This window comes from Dictyostelium discoideum, assembly GCF_000004695.1.
Source record: "Dictyostelium discoideum AX4 chromosome 3 chromosome, whole genome shotgun sequence".
Lineage (NCBI taxonomy): Eukaryota > Evosea > Eumycetozoa > Dictyosteliales > Dictyosteliaceae > Dictyostelium > Dictyostelium discoideum.
The window spans coordinates 4,154,326-4,170,976 of record NC_007089.4 but is presented as its reverse complement, the minus strand read 5'-3'; the positions used below and the strand labels follow the sequence as shown (position 1 = coordinate 4,170,976).

At 19.6% G+C, this 16,651-nt stretch overlaps 7 protein-coding genes across 7 annotated transcripts in view; 2 read left to right on the top strand and 5 right to left on the bottom strand.

The window, feature by feature from the left end:
- Window positions 1–120: 120 nt before the first annotated feature.
- On the bottom strand, window positions 121–3,665 carry clkA (CLK family protein kinase; the record flags this gene model as incomplete). Its single annotated transcript, XM_635775.1, has 5 exons — window positions 121–364; window positions 524–953; window positions 1,069–1,241; window positions 1,362–1,545; window positions 1,898–3,665. The coding sequence occupies 5 exons, from the start codon at window positions 3,663–3,665 to the stop codon at window positions 121–123; spliced, it is 2,799 nt and encodes a 932-aa protein (XP_640867.1).
- A 988-nt stretch (window positions 3,666–4,653) lies between these two features.
- On the top strand, window positions 4,654–5,364 carry tmem208 (transmembrane protein; the record flags this gene model as incomplete). The annotated part of the gene is made up of 2 exons (XM_635774.1): window positions 4,654–4,931; window positions 5,121–5,364. The coding sequence occupies 2 exons, from the start codon at window positions 4,654–4,656 to the stop codon at window positions 5,362–5,364; spliced, it is 522 nt and encodes a 173-aa protein (XP_640866.1).
- A 176-nt stretch (window positions 5,365–5,540) lies between these two features.
- trmt6 (tRNA-methyltransferase subunit) lies at window positions 5,541–7,322 on the bottom strand (the record flags this gene model as incomplete). The annotated part of the gene is made up of 3 exons (XM_635773.1): window positions 5,541–6,495; window positions 6,629–7,060; window positions 7,144–7,322. The coding sequence occupies 3 exons, from the start codon at window positions 7,320–7,322 to the stop codon at window positions 5,541–5,543; spliced, it is 1,566 nt and encodes a 521-aa protein (XP_640865.1).
- Window positions 7,323–7,968: 646 nt separating this feature from the next.
- DDB_G0281319 (hypothetical protein) lies at window positions 7,969–10,474 on the top strand (the record flags this gene model as incomplete). The annotated part of the gene is made up of 5 exons (XM_635772.1): window positions 7,969–8,865; window positions 8,971–9,507; window positions 9,572–9,799; window positions 9,889–10,293; window positions 10,385–10,474. The coding sequence occupies 5 exons, from the start codon at window positions 7,969–7,971 to the stop codon at window positions 10,472–10,474; spliced, it is 2,157 nt and encodes a 718-aa protein (XP_640864.1).
- A 339-nt stretch (window positions 10,475–10,813) lies between these two features.
- Window positions 10,814–11,158, bottom strand: DDB_G0281173 (hypothetical protein; the record flags this gene model as incomplete). The annotated part of the gene is made up of 2 exons (XM_635771.1): window positions 10,814–11,040; window positions 11,146–11,158. The coding sequence occupies 2 exons, from the start codon at window positions 11,156–11,158 to the stop codon at window positions 10,814–10,816; spliced, it is 240 nt and encodes a 79-aa protein (XP_640863.1).
- Window positions 11,159–13,048: 1,890 nt separating this feature from the next.
- On the bottom strand, window positions 13,049–15,155 carry DDB_G0281317 (hypothetical protein; the record flags this gene model as incomplete). The annotated part of the gene is made up of 3 exons (XM_635770.1): window positions 13,049–13,209; window positions 13,510–13,685; window positions 13,750–15,155. The coding sequence occupies 3 exons, from the start codon at window positions 15,153–15,155 to the stop codon at window positions 13,049–13,051; spliced, it is 1,743 nt and encodes a 580-aa protein (XP_640862.1).
- Window positions 15,156–15,819: 664 nt separating this feature from the next.
- Window positions 15,820–16,651, bottom strand: part of psmD11 (26S proteasome non-ATPase regulatory subunit 11) — a gene marked incomplete at both ends in the record, with an annotated part of 1,935 nt that continues 1,103 nt past the window's right edge. Inside the window, 3 exons of the mRNA XM_635769.1 lie at window positions 15,820–16,089; window positions 16,210–16,422; window positions 16,516–16,621. Of these exons, the coding sequence (XP_640861.1) occupies window positions 15,820–16,089; window positions 16,210–16,422; window positions 16,516–16,621 (589 nt within the window). The remainder of the gene's footprint in view (window positions 16,090–16,209; window positions 16,423–16,515; window positions 16,622–16,651) is intronic.

Genomic DNA, 16,651 nt, shown 5'->3' with positions numbered 1-16,651 from the left:
TAAAAAAAAAAAAAAAAAATTAAATAATTTAAAAAAAAAGGAATTGAAGAGAAGTGCAAAAAAAAAAAAAGAAAAAAAAAAATTATATATTATGATTATTATATATATTATATATTATTATTAAATTGGACCAAAACAATCATTTTCAATTGTTTCAAATAAGAATGGATGAGAAAGTGCATCTGAAGCAGAAATTCTTTTTGATGGTTGATATTCTAATAAACGACTTGCTAAATCAAAAAATGAATCATGACAAGGATGGAAATATTCTTTTAATTGTTTTAAACCTTCAACTCTTTCCATTGACTTAATTTCATCAGAATTTTGAGGTCTATTTAATGTACCATAATCATTAAAGTATTTTCTATATAAAAAAAAAATATAAAAAATAATAATTTTAGTAATGTATTAATAATAATAATAATAATAATAATAATAATAATAATAATAATAATAATAATAATAATAATAATAATTATAATAATGATGAATGTATAAATTAAAAAAAAAAAAAAAAATATACTTTGAAACATTTGACATTGAATTTGGAAATGGTCCCATTACTTTCTCCATCATTGCTAAATGTTGTACATTATTATGAGTATCGAATAAAGTATAACCTAAATACAACTCAACCAATATACAACCAACACCCCAAATATCACATGGATAACTCCAACCCATTCCCAAGATAATCTCTGGTGGTCTATAAGGTCTACTACAAACGATAGCAGTATGATGAGTATTTTCAAATGTTGCACCACCAAAATCAATAACCACAATGTCAGTATCAACTAAATGGCAATAATGATCCACTGAATTATTTGATGTTGTATCAATGGAATTTTTAAATTGTAATGGTATTGAATTATCAAAGTATGTAAATCTTGATGACTCTAATAAAATATTCTCTGGTTTTAAATCTGTATGAACTAATGATAATTTATGCATTGCTATTATGTATATATATTAATTTATAAATATGATAGATATAAAAAAAAAATTAAAAAAAAAAAGTTTAATATTATTACAACTATTATTACTATTATTAAATTATCACACACTTACAATAAATTGCAGTTAACAATTGTTTACTAATATTTTGAATTTGAGATAAAGGAAGTGGTCTATATCTATTCTTTTTCAAAAATTCATAAAGACTAAGTCCATACCTTTTAAATACTAAACAAATGTGATCTTTAAATAAAAATGAATCTAATAATCTAATACAATGACTAAGACTATTTTTATTATAAAAAAAAAAAAAAAAAAAAAAAAGATAATGGTGTTATATTATTAATATTATTATTATTATTACTAAGTTTCATATTTTATTAATTCAATAAATAGGTAAAACTTACTATTTTCCATTTGAATTTCCAGTTTTTTCTAAATTTCTTAATATGTCAATTTCAACGAGGGCATCTTCTGTATACTTTTTAGCAGATCTAACAATTTTAATTGCTACTTGGCCACTTGAATTGGTATCCCAACATTCGACTACAGTACTAAATGTACCTGACCCAACTGTACATAAAACTTTATCTATTTATTTATTATTGTTATAATAATTATATTGTTATTATTTTTGATTTTATTTGGTTTGGAATTGTTTTTTTTTTTTTTTTGTTTGTATTTTTTTTATGGTCCCATTTTTTTTTTTTTTTTTTTTTTTTTTTTTTTTGGAAATCAACCAACAAAAATTATTGGATGGTGTGCAAAAAGTTAATATAATTATATATATTATCGATATACTCTATAATAATATAATTATAAGAGAGAAAAAAATAATAAAAAAGAGAAAAAAAAAATATGGAAAAAAAAAATATATGGAAAAAAAAAAATAAAAAAAAAAGCTCCAAAAATCGTCACATATTAAAAATAATAGAAACTTTACATCTATTGTTAAGGTATTCACCAACTTGAACTTTATAATAATCATTTTCATCGTCCCACATTGATTTATTTGATTTTTCTATATTTGTATTGGTATTGTTACAGCTTTCATTATTTTTACTATTTCCAACGTGGTTACCATTTGCATTGCTTTGCTGATTATTGTAATTGTTTTTATTTGAGTTTTTACTATTGCTGCCTCCATTACTATAGCTAATACAACTGTTATGATAACTATTGCTATTATTATTATTATTATTGTTGTTGTTAATATTACTACTATTATTGTTATAATTACCATTACTATTATTCCTATCATTATCATTGTTATAGTTAAAATTGTTGTTATTACTATTATTACTAATATTATTATTATTATTATTATTATTATTATTATTATTATTATTATTATTATTATTATTATTATTATTATTATTATTATTATTATTATTATTATTATTATTATTATTATTATTATTATTATTATTATTATTATTATTATTATTATTATTATTATTATAATTATTATTATTGTTATTATTATACGAACTATTGTGATTGCTATTATTACTATTATTATTGTTATAGTTGTTATAGCCATTATTGTAATTATTATAACCACCATTATTATTACTATTATTATGGTTATAGTTGTTACTATTATTATTACCCGACTTGCTATTGTTATTATTGTTGCTATTGTTTCTACTATAGATATTAGCTCTCTTACCATCATTATAGTCATAATCATTGTTGTAGTTATTATTACTATTATAATTATTATAATTATTGTTATTATTATTATTATTATTATTATTATTATTAAATACATTGTCGTCATCATCACTATATCTATTTCCTCCATTGTTTGATTTATGATTATTATAACCATAATTATTATAGTTGTTATTATTGCTATTGCTATTGCTATTGCTATTGCTATTGCTATTGCTATTGCTATTGCTATTGCTATTGCTATTATTATTATTATTAATATTATTATTATTATTATTATTATTATTATAATTATAATTATTGCTATTATAATTATTATTACCATCATTATAATTATTATTATTATAACTATTACTATAGTTGCGATTATTATTATTATTATTAACACTATCGTAATCATTTTCGTTACATATTTTCTCTATACTATATTTTTCTCTATCAGTGTCTCCATAAGAGTTGTTGTTATCATTATTATTATTGTCATTATTATAGCCATCATTTTTATAACTATAGTCACCCAAATTTTGGGTATTATAATTATTGTTATCAAAAGCGTTATTATTATGATTATTATTATTATGATTATAGTTATCGACCGGATTTCGTAAATATGAACTATTAAAATAACTATTTTGATCTTTATTTGATTGGTTCTCTGATTGAAAATAATTATTTTCACTTCCATTACTATTATTATTATTATTATTACTATTACCATTATTGTTAATATTATTATTATTATTATTACTATTATTATTATTATTATTACCATATGTGTAATTATTATTATTATTATTATTATTATTATTATTATTATTATTATTATTATTATTATTATTATTATTATTATTATTATTAAAGTTATTACCACTATTACTATTATTATTATTGTTATTATTATTATAGTTATTATTTTTATAATGAATATCGTTATTGTAATTTACATTACTACAATTATTATTGTAGTATCCATAGTCATTATTACTATATCCATTGTAACTATAGGTTTTTCTTTTTGTTTGGAATCTATCCATTATTTATATTTGGTAGAAGAAAAAAAAAAAATTGTATATTATGTGGGATTTATTTTTTATTTATTTTACTTTTTGGAAACAAAAAATAAAAAAAATTAAAAAAAATTAAAAAAATTAAAAAATTAAAATATTAAAATTAAGTTGTTTAAACTTTTTGGTGCATTTATTTATATGTTTATTTATATGTTTTATTTATGTGCTCCAAATTTTATAATATATAAATATTTTTTTTTATTTTTTATTTTTTTTTTATTTCTATTATTATTTGTGTTTATCTAATTTTATTTTATTTATTTTTTTTTTTATATTTTTTTTTTATTACTGTTTTATTATTTTATTATTATTTATTGTTTTTTTGTGTGAATATAAATAATTACACTACAATTAAAGATATAATTTATATAATAAAATTTTATTGTGTGTGGTTGTTTTGTTATAAAAAAAAAAAAAAAATAAAAAAAAATAGTTTTAGGTCGGCTTAAAAAAAAAAAAAAAAAAAAAATTAAATAAATTTAAAAATAAAATTTTTTTATAAAAAAAAAAAATTAAAAAAAAATATATATATTAAGTTGGTATTATTATTTGTATTATATTATTATTATTATTAATATTACTAAAGAAATTGAAGGATAGAGAGGGGAAAAAAAGAAAAAAAAAAAAAAATATGAATATATGCAAAAGGTGCTATTGAATTTTTTGAAAATGGCAAATAAAGAAAAAAAAAAAATTTTTTTTTAGGTCTCCATAAAAAAAACTTTTTTTTTTTAAAATTTTTTTTTTTATTTTTATATTTTTTTTTTTTTTTTTTCCATTAAAAAATCAACAACAACAACAACCACAAGAAGAAAATCAATATTGTCCAACACCCATCCAAATTTTAATTTTAAGTGAACATCTAAATTAAATAATATAAATAAAATAACAATTAAAATTACAGTATAACACAATATAATATATACAGATATATTAATAGGAATAATAAAAAAAGATGGCAAATTCAGGAGCAAAAAAAAGAAAGACACAAAATGAAAAAGAATTATTTAAAGTTAGATTAATAATGGCAGCAGGTACAATTCCATATATTTTATATCGTGTCGTTTATCATAGTGAAACATTTGGAGGATGGCTATGGTTTGCATATTTATCATTAAATGCACTCAATATGTTTGCATACTATATCATTACATCAATGTGTAAATTAACCTATGATAATAATGGTGAACTTATTGATGGTGGTTCTGATTTAAATCAAGGTGGTATGACAGAGTATGTTATTATTATTATTATTATTATTATTATTATTATTATTATTATTATTATTATTATTATTATTATTATTATTATTATTATTATTATTATTATTAGATCTATATATATAGATATCAATAATTATTTATTTATTTATTTATTTATTATTAATACTAATACTTATATAAATATAAATATATAAATTAGATATTACTTTGATATTATTTATGTTTGTTGTATTATTCAAGGATTAGGTTTAATTTCAGATAAATGTTTATATTTAATTTTAGTTATTCCAGCATTTGCAATCTTTAAAATTTGGAAAACTTTCATTGGACCATATTTAGCAAGTAGAAATCAACAACAACAACAACCACAAGAAGAAAAGAGTAAAAGAAGAGAGAAAATGGAAAAGAAACAAGAAAAACAAAAAGTTAAATATGTTAAATAAAATAAAATAATTTTTAAATTATTATAATTATAATTTATCAATAATAATAATAATAATAATAATAAAAAAAAAAAAAAAGAAACATATATTGCGCAATATAATTAAATTAAAAATTTTTAAAAAGGTATATTTGTTATTATTATTATTATTTTTTTTATTAATTTTGTTTTTCTAAATTATTCATCAATTTTTCTTTTCTTTAATGCTGATTCACTATCTTCTTTATCTTCTTCAGTTGTTGTTGCTGCTGCTGTTGATGATGATGATGATGATGTAGTTGCATCTATAACTTTATTTTCAATATCTAATGAAGCAGTGGTTTTAGTTGGATTGATTGAGTTATTAGTGGTGGTGGTGGTAGTAGTTGTGGTAGTTGTAGTTGATTTTTGAATTGGTTTTGTAACTTTAGTACCATATAAAATGAAACCACTTGCACCATCCATACCCATCATTGGATGAGTTCTTTTTGGTAGTACTTGATGTTCTCTCATCCAAATTTCAGAGATTTGTTGATTTACAGCCATTTGATTCTTATGAAGGAATTGATGAACTTCCATCAATGGTTGTGGGAACTGTGAATAAATTACAAAACTACCTGATGAATTTAAATATGGCCAACATGATAATAAAATATTTAATGGTGAATACTTTGTAACAATAACCAATGACCAAACACCACCATCCTTTAATAATTTTACAATATTTTCATTTGATGTATCATTTCTTTGATTTATAATAGTTTTTGCTTCTTCACCACTTTCTTTTTCATCTTTTACATTTTCATCTTTTTCTTTTTCTTTTTCTTTTTCTTTAACTTGTTTATCATAAATACCAGATGATGCTGTTGGTGGTAATTTACTGATATCTTCACCTTTATTTAAAACACTTGTAATATTTAAATTGAATGGATAAATTGTATTTAAAACATCTGTATTGAAACCAAAATTATTAACAATTGATAGTGATGGTCCTTTACCAATATATGCTGATAGAATTGTTCCTTGACCATTCATTCTCTCTGCAATTGATCCAGTAACTAATCCCATACATGTTTCAACTACTAATACTTGACTATTTGCTCTAATATTACCTAATGTTAATAATTGTCCAAATGAATCAAATCTAAGACCACTAATTAAAATAAAAAAATAAAAAAGAAAAAAAAAAGAAAAAAAATTAATATATTTTATGTATTTTTTTTAAAAAATATGAAAAAAAAAAAAAAAAAAAAAAAAAAAAAATAGAAGAATTGTACAACACTTACCAAATTTTTCTTGAATCTTTTTTATAATATGCTTCAGTTAATGATTTTAAAGTTGGTTTAATAATTTTAACGATTGTTGAATATTTTTTAATTTTCTTTTTTAAATATTTAATTTGTGAGAATGAAGTTTTAGTTTTAAAACTTTCACTATTTTCAACGATTGTTTTAATGATTGTATTTGAGTCTGTACCTTTTTGTTTCATTTCATTGATATCTTCTTGTGTTAATTTTTGTGCTGTATTATTTTGATCTAAATTTCTATTATCTGCATCATTTTGATTCAATTCAACCAAATTGTTTAATCTATCATCAATTTCTTTTTGTGTAATACGTTCTAATGTATTCTTTTCATTTGAAACTTGAAAACTTGAATAATAAGATTCACCAATAATTGAATTTATTAAAATTTGTTTTTTACCAATTTTAACCTTACTAAAAATTTTAATATTAATATTTGTATATGTATATATATATGTTTGAAATAATAATGATAATAATAATAATTAAATACATACCTTCCTAATTTTACTTTAATTACAGAGAACTTTTCACCATTATTTATATCTAAAATGACATGATCACCTTCTTTAATAATATTTGAAGTGGTTTTGACAATTGTGGTATTATTATTATTGTCATTGGTGTTGCTTGTTGTTGATTTTGTTTCAACATCCATTGGAGTTTCAGTTTCCATATTAATTTTCTATTTTTGATCGTTTTTTTGATAAAATAAAAATATGAAAATGAAAAATGAAAAAATAAAAAAAGATTCGTAAAAAAAAAAAAAAAAAAAAAAAAAAAAAAAAAAATGAAAAAATAAAATATAAAAAAATAAAAATAAATAAAAAAAAAGAAATCCAATTTTTTATTTCTTTAATAAAAAATAAATAAAATAATAATGAAAAATAAAATAATACAAAAAAAATATCAAAAAAATTAAAAATTAAACTTAAAAATTTTTGGAACACTGGGGTAATTACCAAAATTATCAAAATTATTATTTTTTAAAATCAAAATTATTATTTTAAAAAATTTTTGGAATAAAAAGATAATACTACATTAGTCAACCCAATTTAAAAACTCCAAACTAGGAATTCTTAAAACACTTGTATTAAAAATAAATTAAAAAATTAATATATTTTTTTTATTTTTTTATAAAATTTTTTTTATTTTTTTTTTAATTTTTTTTATTTTTATTTTTTTTATTTTTATTTTTTTTTTTTTTTTTTTTGTTCATTCACACACATAATACTACAACAATAATAACAATATTATCTCATTTTATATTTTTTTAATTATTTTATAATCTAAAAAAAAAAAAAAAAAAAAAAAAAAAAACAATGAATTCATCTCATTTTTATGGGAGTGGATCAAATATTGGTGGTCAATATGGATTAGCAGGGGCATCTAGTTGGATTAACCCAAATGTACAACATACTAAACCAATAAGACCCTCATTTAAAACTACAGAAGGTCATTATAAATTAATTAAAGATGTTCCAGTTGAAATTGATCAAAAATCATTTAAAAGAGGTATCATCTCAAGTAAAGGCTATCCAAAAGTTTCATATTATTATAAAGGTTCTAAAAATCATCAACAACAACAACTTCAACAACATCAATCATCTATTTATACAACACCATCATCATCATTTAATAATACTAAAAGTAATGTAAATAACATAATTAACAACAATAATAATAATAATAATTCAGCATCATCATCACCATCCTCAACCTCAACTTCATCATTGCATACTGCATCATCATCTACATCAATAAATACAATTAATTCATTGAATATACCACACTCAACCATGGGTGCTTTTACACCTATTGAAGATTATCAATCATCTTCTCATCCATCACCATCCAATAGTACAATTAATAATAGTAATAGTACTAGTAATAGTAATAGTAGTAGTAGTAGTAACAGTAGTGGTAGTAAAAATAGTAGTAAAAAGAATATAATCCATCCAACAAGTGAAAAAGATCAATTATACTTTAGTTTCACAAATATTGGAAATTTATCATTATTTAATTTCACCAATATTGATAAAGCGGAATATGAGGAGAAAATAAATCCAATTCATACTGGTTATAATGCACTTTGTCAAAAAATAAAAAAATTAAAGAAAAATAGTCATCTTCAAATCCTAGTTGGTACTGATACTGGTGAAATCTTATTATTTGATCCTCAAATTAAACCAGTAGATATTAAAGTATTTAATAAAGATGTAATGTATTCAATATTAATTATTATTTTTATAATTAATTAATATAATTTTTTTAATTCTCTCTCAAATCATACTTATAATTATTATATTACAACTATTTAATAGAATCTTGAAAAAACAAAATGTTTATGTGTAGATTGGTTACCAAATTGTGATGATAGATTTATTGCAGGTTTTGATAATGGAAATATTATGATTTTCGATACAAATAGAACAGAACATAAAAGTTTACTCTATCAATATAATAATGTTTCAAATAGTAATGTAAATGTAAATAGTAATGTTAATTATAATAATAATAATAGCAGCAATAATAATAATAATGGTGGTTATAATAATAGTATAAGTGGTAAAAAACAAGATTTTAAATTTTCAGTATATCTTCAAAAGGAATCAAGATTTAATCCAGTCAGTCTATGGAAAGTTTCTGATAAAAAGAAAGTGAATTCATTTTGTTTTTCGCCTGATGGCAAATATATAGCAGTTGCTTGTCAAGAAGGTTTATTGAATATTTATGATATTGATGGAAAAATTCATTTATTATCATTTAAGAGTTATTTTGGTGGTTTCTTATCAGTAGATTGGAGTAGAGATGGAAAATATATTGCTGTGAGTTTTTTTTTTTTTATTTTTTTTATATTTGTTTTTATTATAATATTTATTAATATTAATATATATATATATATAAATATAAAAATTTTATTAGACTGGTGGTGAGGATGATTTCATTAGTATATTCTCATTTGAAGAGAGACAATTGGTTGCAAGAGGTCAGGGTCATCTGTCATGGGTAGGTTGTATTAAATTTGATCCTTATGCTTTCCCAATTGATTCAAATTATTATAGAATTCTATCTGGTGGTGAAGATACAAGATTATTACTTTGGGATTTTTCTAAAGATACTGTACTAAGAAAACAAAGAGGAAAAAGTTTTGTAAGTTTTTCTTTTTTAATAATTTAGGAAATAAAAAAAAAAAAAAAAAAAAAAAGAAACTGTATTAATTTTTTTTTTTTTAAAAAAAGTCAAATAATAAAAATAATAATTCAGGTTATAATTTAAATAATAATAATAGTAATAATAATAATAATAATAATAATAATAACAATAATAATAATAATAATAGTAATAATAGTGATGATAATAGTTCTAAGGAAGAATCACCATCTTTATCATCAGTTTTAAGTAAAGAAAGTCAACAAAAAGCAAATGAATTACAGAAAAAGCCAATAGATTTAAATATTTCCCCACCTACAACTCCAATCCTTGTAAATAGTCTCTCAAGAACTGTTGCACCAATAATATTACCAATTGTATCACACAGAGTTCACACAGATCCACTAACTGATTTACTATGCACCAATGATTGGATTGTTACTGTTTCTTATAAAAAGTTTAGCATTTGGGCTAGACCTGATACCGTTGCAAATGTAAGATATCTTACTGATTAATTTTTGATTATTTATTTATTGATTATTAATTATTTTTATTTATTTTCTCTAATCCAAAAAACAAAAACAGGCACAAAAAGCAGACTCGATAATGTGTTCCCCAAATACACCATCTTCATTTACAAAACAATATCTTCAAATGGAAAATAGTTGGAAATAATAGATTTTACTTTTTTTTTTTTTTTTTTTTTTTTTTTTTTTTCCCACACAAGAAACAACTTCATATAATTATTGGAATCATATAATTGTGTATAAAATACTTCTCACTCGTACTTTGTATGATGAAAAAATTTATAATCTAACACAATATATTAAATAAAATAAATTAAAAATAATTATTTTTTCTATTTTTAATTCTCTGTTATTCCAAAATATTAGGAGAGAAAATAAAAAAAAAAAAAAAAAAAAAAAAAGATTATTTAATATTAAATAGACAACAAATATAGTTTTTATTTTTTTTTTACATAGTTTACACTTTTAAAAAAAAGTTATAATTTTTTTACATCATATAAACATGATGACTTGGTTGTGGATCTGGTTTTGGTGATGGGCCACATCCGCAATCAGTTGTGGAAATTGGACAGGTTTGGCCTTGATCCTTTGTAACTACGTATGTTGTTTGATTATTTGAGAAATTAATATTGTTATTGTTATTGATGTTATTGTCAGTATTTATTGTTGCTTTATTCATAACATTTGATACGTTTCCAATACTTTGAATACATCCTAAAATAAATTTTTTTATTTTATTTAATTTGTTAATTCTTATTTTTTAAATAAGGAAAATATATTTTTTTTTTTTTTTTTTTTTTTTTTTTCAAATAAACTTACTAATTAATGTCATTTTTAATTGTTATTATTATTATTATTATTTTTTGAAATTGATAGAGTTATATGAAGTGTTTTAATAATAAAATAATTAAAAAAAAATATTATTCATTTATACTTTTTTTTTTTTGTTAATAATAATTTTTTTTAAAAAAAAAATTCAAACAAAAAAAATATTATTAAAATTTAAATAAATTTTCCTTTTATATATTATATTATCAAAAAGATATAGATGGGGTTATGAAATAATCAACCACTTTAAAATTCAATAGAATTACTAATTAGATGTGTGTTTGTAATCTAAAATAATAAATTATTTAATCAAAAAGAAAAAAAATAATAATAGTATTAAATAAAAAAAAAAAAAATAAAAATAATAAACGTGGTGAAATTTTGTACCACTTTTACATACAGTAAAAGTTCAAAAAATACAAATTATTGGGTTGGAGTGTGTTAAAAAACCTGTCCAATTATCTATTCTTTGAATAAAATAAAAAAACTTCCAATATATTTTCCTAAATTTGGTTTTTTTTAGTTTCAAAATTTTGATTTATTACATGTATAGGTTTTTATTTTTTTTTTTTTTTTTTTTTTTATTTAAATATTTTTACTTGAATTTTTATTGCCATTGGAGTCACTTTTATTAAGATTTGAAATAAATTAATAATAAATAAATCTCAGAAATTTTTAGATTATTTTTTATTTTTTTATATATTTATTTTATTTTTTAATATCATTTTAAATTGTTTAGATTGTTTTTTTTTTTTTTTTTTTTTTTTTTTTTTGGTAAATTTTTATAATTTATTATTTTCACATTAAGATAGTAACCTTTTTTTTTTTAAATTTGAAATTTCAAAGTTTGAAAAATAAAATAAAAAAAATTGTGTGTAATATGTGAGGTTTAAAGATCAAAAGTTATTTAAAAGAATATGTTAATTTTTTTTTTTTTTTTTTTTTTTTTAAAGTGTCAATAATTTAATTTACTATATAAAAATAGAGCACCAAAAATACAAATGATATAAAAAAATTAATGAAACCATTCTGTTTTTGATCAAAAAAGATTTAAATAATTTTTTTTTTTAGATTTATTCCTGAATAATGTTTTTTTGAAAAAGAAGAAGGAGAAGAAGGACAACAACTAGAGGAAATATATTTATATAAAAATAGATTTTTTTGCTAAAAAAAATTACAAAAAATGAATGGCAGGTAATTAAATTTTGGAAATAAAAAAATTTATTAAAAAAAAAAAAAAAAAAAATTAATGGTTACATTCATTTTTTTAATATACTATATAACTTTGTGTATTTTTTAATGCTCTATTTATCTATACTAAATCCATATTATTATTAAATAAATATAAAAATAAATAAAATTAAAAATAAAATTAAAAAATAAATTTTTTTTTTTTTTTTTTTTATTTTTTTTTTTTTTTTGAAAAAACAAAATGTTATTATTTTTGATTAATATTTTTTTATTTTTTTTTAATTTTATTTTTCATATGAAAAAACGCAATGAATTCAAACGTTAACAATCAAATACCAGAATCTCATATAAAAGAATCAACAAATAGCTCCCCATGTAAGGGAATTAAAGAAGATTTAGTTGAATGTATTAGATTTAGTAATTGTATGACAAATGGTGGAACATTTCATGAATGTATGAAATCCAAAGATTTAGATAAAGAATGCAAAGATTTATTATATGCATTTCATAAATGTAGAAGAGATATGGTAAATAATTATTTTTATTTCTATTTTTATTTTTATTTTCTTTGAATCATTTAATTTTATAAACAAAACAATGAAAATATTAATAATTATTTAATCAAATAATAATAAAAAATTAGTTTGATACAAGAAATAGATTCAGAGGAAATGTCGCTGCAATGGCACACACAAAAGAATTATCAGATAAAAAAACAAAAGGAAGAAATCAAAATAATACAAACAATGATGATAATATCAACAACAACAACAATAAAAATAATAATAATAGTAATATTAATAATAATAGTGATAACAACAATAATACTGGCAATTAATAATTGTATAATAATAAACTCAAAAACTTGTATATAAAAAATAAATAAAAAAAAATAAAAACATAGAAATTAATTTTCATTTATAAATTGGGGGGAGAATAAATACAACCCCCAATCCTCTCGCTTTATTTTAATTTTCATTATCTCGATATTGTTCTTCTTCCTCTTCTTTTTCTTTTAAAAGTTTTAAAATTTTTGGTAACTCTATATAAACCAAATTTAAATAAACTGTAATGCCCAAAAGAGAGAGAAAAAAAAAAAAAAAAAAAGTTAAAATTAATGTTTAAAGGATTAAAATAATAATAATAATAATAATAGTTATTTACCATTTTTGCTAACAGAATCAGCATAAATTTTTTCTTCAATTTTAATAGATTCTTCAATCGCTTTCATTTTATCACTTATTATTCCTAAACACTTTTCCAAAATATAAAATAATATACTATAAATGTGTTTTAAAAAAAAAAAAAAAAAAAAAATGATAATATTAGAAATTGAATCACTAGTTGAAATAAAATAAAATAAAAAATAAATAAATAAATAAAAAAATATATTAAGATATTTACATTTGTCTAACAGATTTTGGTACTTTTGTTCTTGATTCAACCACGATTGAAGGTAAGAGTGAAGTATCAACACCTAGAGAAATCCATTTAGTTTGATCGAATACATCATCCTTTGTAATTAAATCCAACATTTCTTTATTTGGTGGTTTTGATAATACATTTTTTAAAGTTGGATTCCAAATTGATGTTTTCAATTTTTGAGCTTCATTTGGATTTTGTTCAATCTCTACCTTTTGCTTCTTTCCTTTTGTTGTTGTTGCTGCTGTTGCTGTTGTGGTTGTTGTAGTGGTTGTAGTTGTTGTTTTAGCATGATCATCTTCTTCTGAATGTTCTTCTGATTCATGTGCTTCTTCTTTTTCTTTATCTTCTCTTTCTCTTTTATCTTTTTGTTTTTTATAAAGTGCTGATGTTGTTGATTTTAATTTATTAGGATTGGCATCTGATGGATGATGAGAAGGGGTAGGAGCTTGGTCAATTGAAAATCTCTTTTTAAGTGGTGTATGTGAACCACTATGATGTGATTGTGATGATGATGATGATGATGATGATGATGATGACGGAATGTGTTGTGAAGTATCCTTTTGTAATGTAGGTAAATGATCCAAATCTATAGGATCTTCATCGGATGGGTTATATTCATTTGCAGTTGTAGTATCTTCATTTGATGAACTACCTTTTTTTATTTCTACATTAAATTTATTTGTGGGATTACTATTATTTTGTTCATTGTTGTTGTTGTTGTTGTTGTTGTTGTTGTTGTTGTTGATGTTGCTATTTCCACTACCACTACTATTATTTACATTTGTTCCTAAACCATAACCATTTCTAACATTTTTATTTAATCTTGGATCTTTATCAACACTAATTCTATTTCTACCAATTCTCAAATTTGCGCCCAATGCATTTTGATTGTTATTGTTGTTGGTGTTATTTGGATTATTAGGGCTATTATTAAAATTATTATTATAATTATTATAATTATTATTAAAATTATTATTATTATTATTATTATTAAAATTATTATTATAATTATTAAAACTATTGTTATTGAAATTATTGCTATTATTAGTGTTGTTGTTATTTATAAAATTATTATTATTATTATTAAAATTATTATTGTTGTTTATAAAATTATTATTATTATTATTAAAATTATTATTATTATTAAAATTATTATTATTAAAATTATTAAAATTATTATTATAATTATTATTATTATTATAATTATTATTATAATTATTATTAAAATTATTATTATTATTATTATTATTGATTATATTATAATTATTATCAAAAGTATTATTATTATTGATATTATTTTCAGTATGCTTAAACCAACAAATAATTCGCATACAATTTAACCCATTAGGGCAATCTATTATTTTAAGGGCATCCGATGGGAACATTATAATTTCAAATATATGATCAAACTCAATAATAGTATAATAATATAGTATAATAAAAATAAATAATGTTGAGTGAAAAAAAAAAAAAATAATAATAATAATAAAATAAAACCAAAATGTTTTGTTTTGTTTTGTTCTTTTTTTTTTTTTTTTGTTTTTTTTTTTTTTTTTTTTTTTTTTTTTGTTTTTTTTTTATTAATTCTTAAAAAAGAAATGAAAAATTAAAATTAAAAAAGAAATTTTTAAAAAAATTAAGGGGATAAACAAAATAAAAGGGTTTAGTGTGCAATTTTATAGTCATATACCAAGTTTGACCATAAAAAAAAATAAATTAATATTAAAAAAAAAAATTTAAAAAAGTGAAATGGAAAAAATTTGAAAAAAAAAAAAAAAAAAAAAATAAAAAAAAAAATAAATTAAATAAATATAAACAAAAATTAGCGAAAGTAAAAAACAATACTAAATCCAAGTTAATTATATTTTTAATTTTGATATTACACTTTTTTATCTTTATTTTTTTTATTATTATTATTATTATTTTTTTTTTTTTAATAGTATTTTTTTTTTATTTTTTATTTTTCTGTTTGTTTTTCTATTTTTATTTATATTTTTTTTTTTTTTTTTTTATCTTTGGTAATTGAGGGAGATGGACCAAAGAAATAATTTAAGAAAGTTTGTTTGTTTTTTCATAAAGTAAATCAACAACACGACTTAAAGCACCAATAGTTTCTAAAGAACAATTAAATAATTTATCTTCTTTTTGTTCTTCAAATACAATTAAAGTACCAGTACCTTGATCGAGGATACCATTATATTTCTTATCAAGGATCATAAGTGATAATTTTCTTTCAACAACATCAACTGGTAAATCAATTAATTTTGCAATATGTGAAATTTCAACCCTTGAGAATGGTTCAATAATACGACATAAATTCTAAAATAAAAAAAAAATAAAAAAAAAAAAAGATTAGTGTAATTTTAAAAATAACATTATTTCTTTTGTAAAAAAAATATGTATATATATATATATATATTATTAAAATAAAAGACATACTTGTTCAAGAAGATTACTATATAATTCAGTTAAATGACTATGAATGATTGGATCATCAGATAATTGATCAGAAAATTCTTTGGTTACCTCTTGGAACATATGAAGTGATCTCTTTGCATGAGATTTTGAAATTTGAGTAATTGCTTCAATGGATCTATTGTTATGATATTTCAAACCAATTTTACCATTAACTAATGCATGAACATCATCAGTCTAAAAATAAAATAAAATAAAAAAAAATAAAATTAATTAATTATTTTTTTTTTTTTTTTTTTTTTAATATATATAAAAAAAAAAAACACTTACTTGGTTGGTCATAATTTTACAAAGTAACATATACTTTAATGCTTTCATTGCAAATGGATCTTCAAGACTATCATAAGTTTCATATGATTCGAAAAAGTATGAAAAACTAAATTATTTACAATAGAGAGATGGGTAA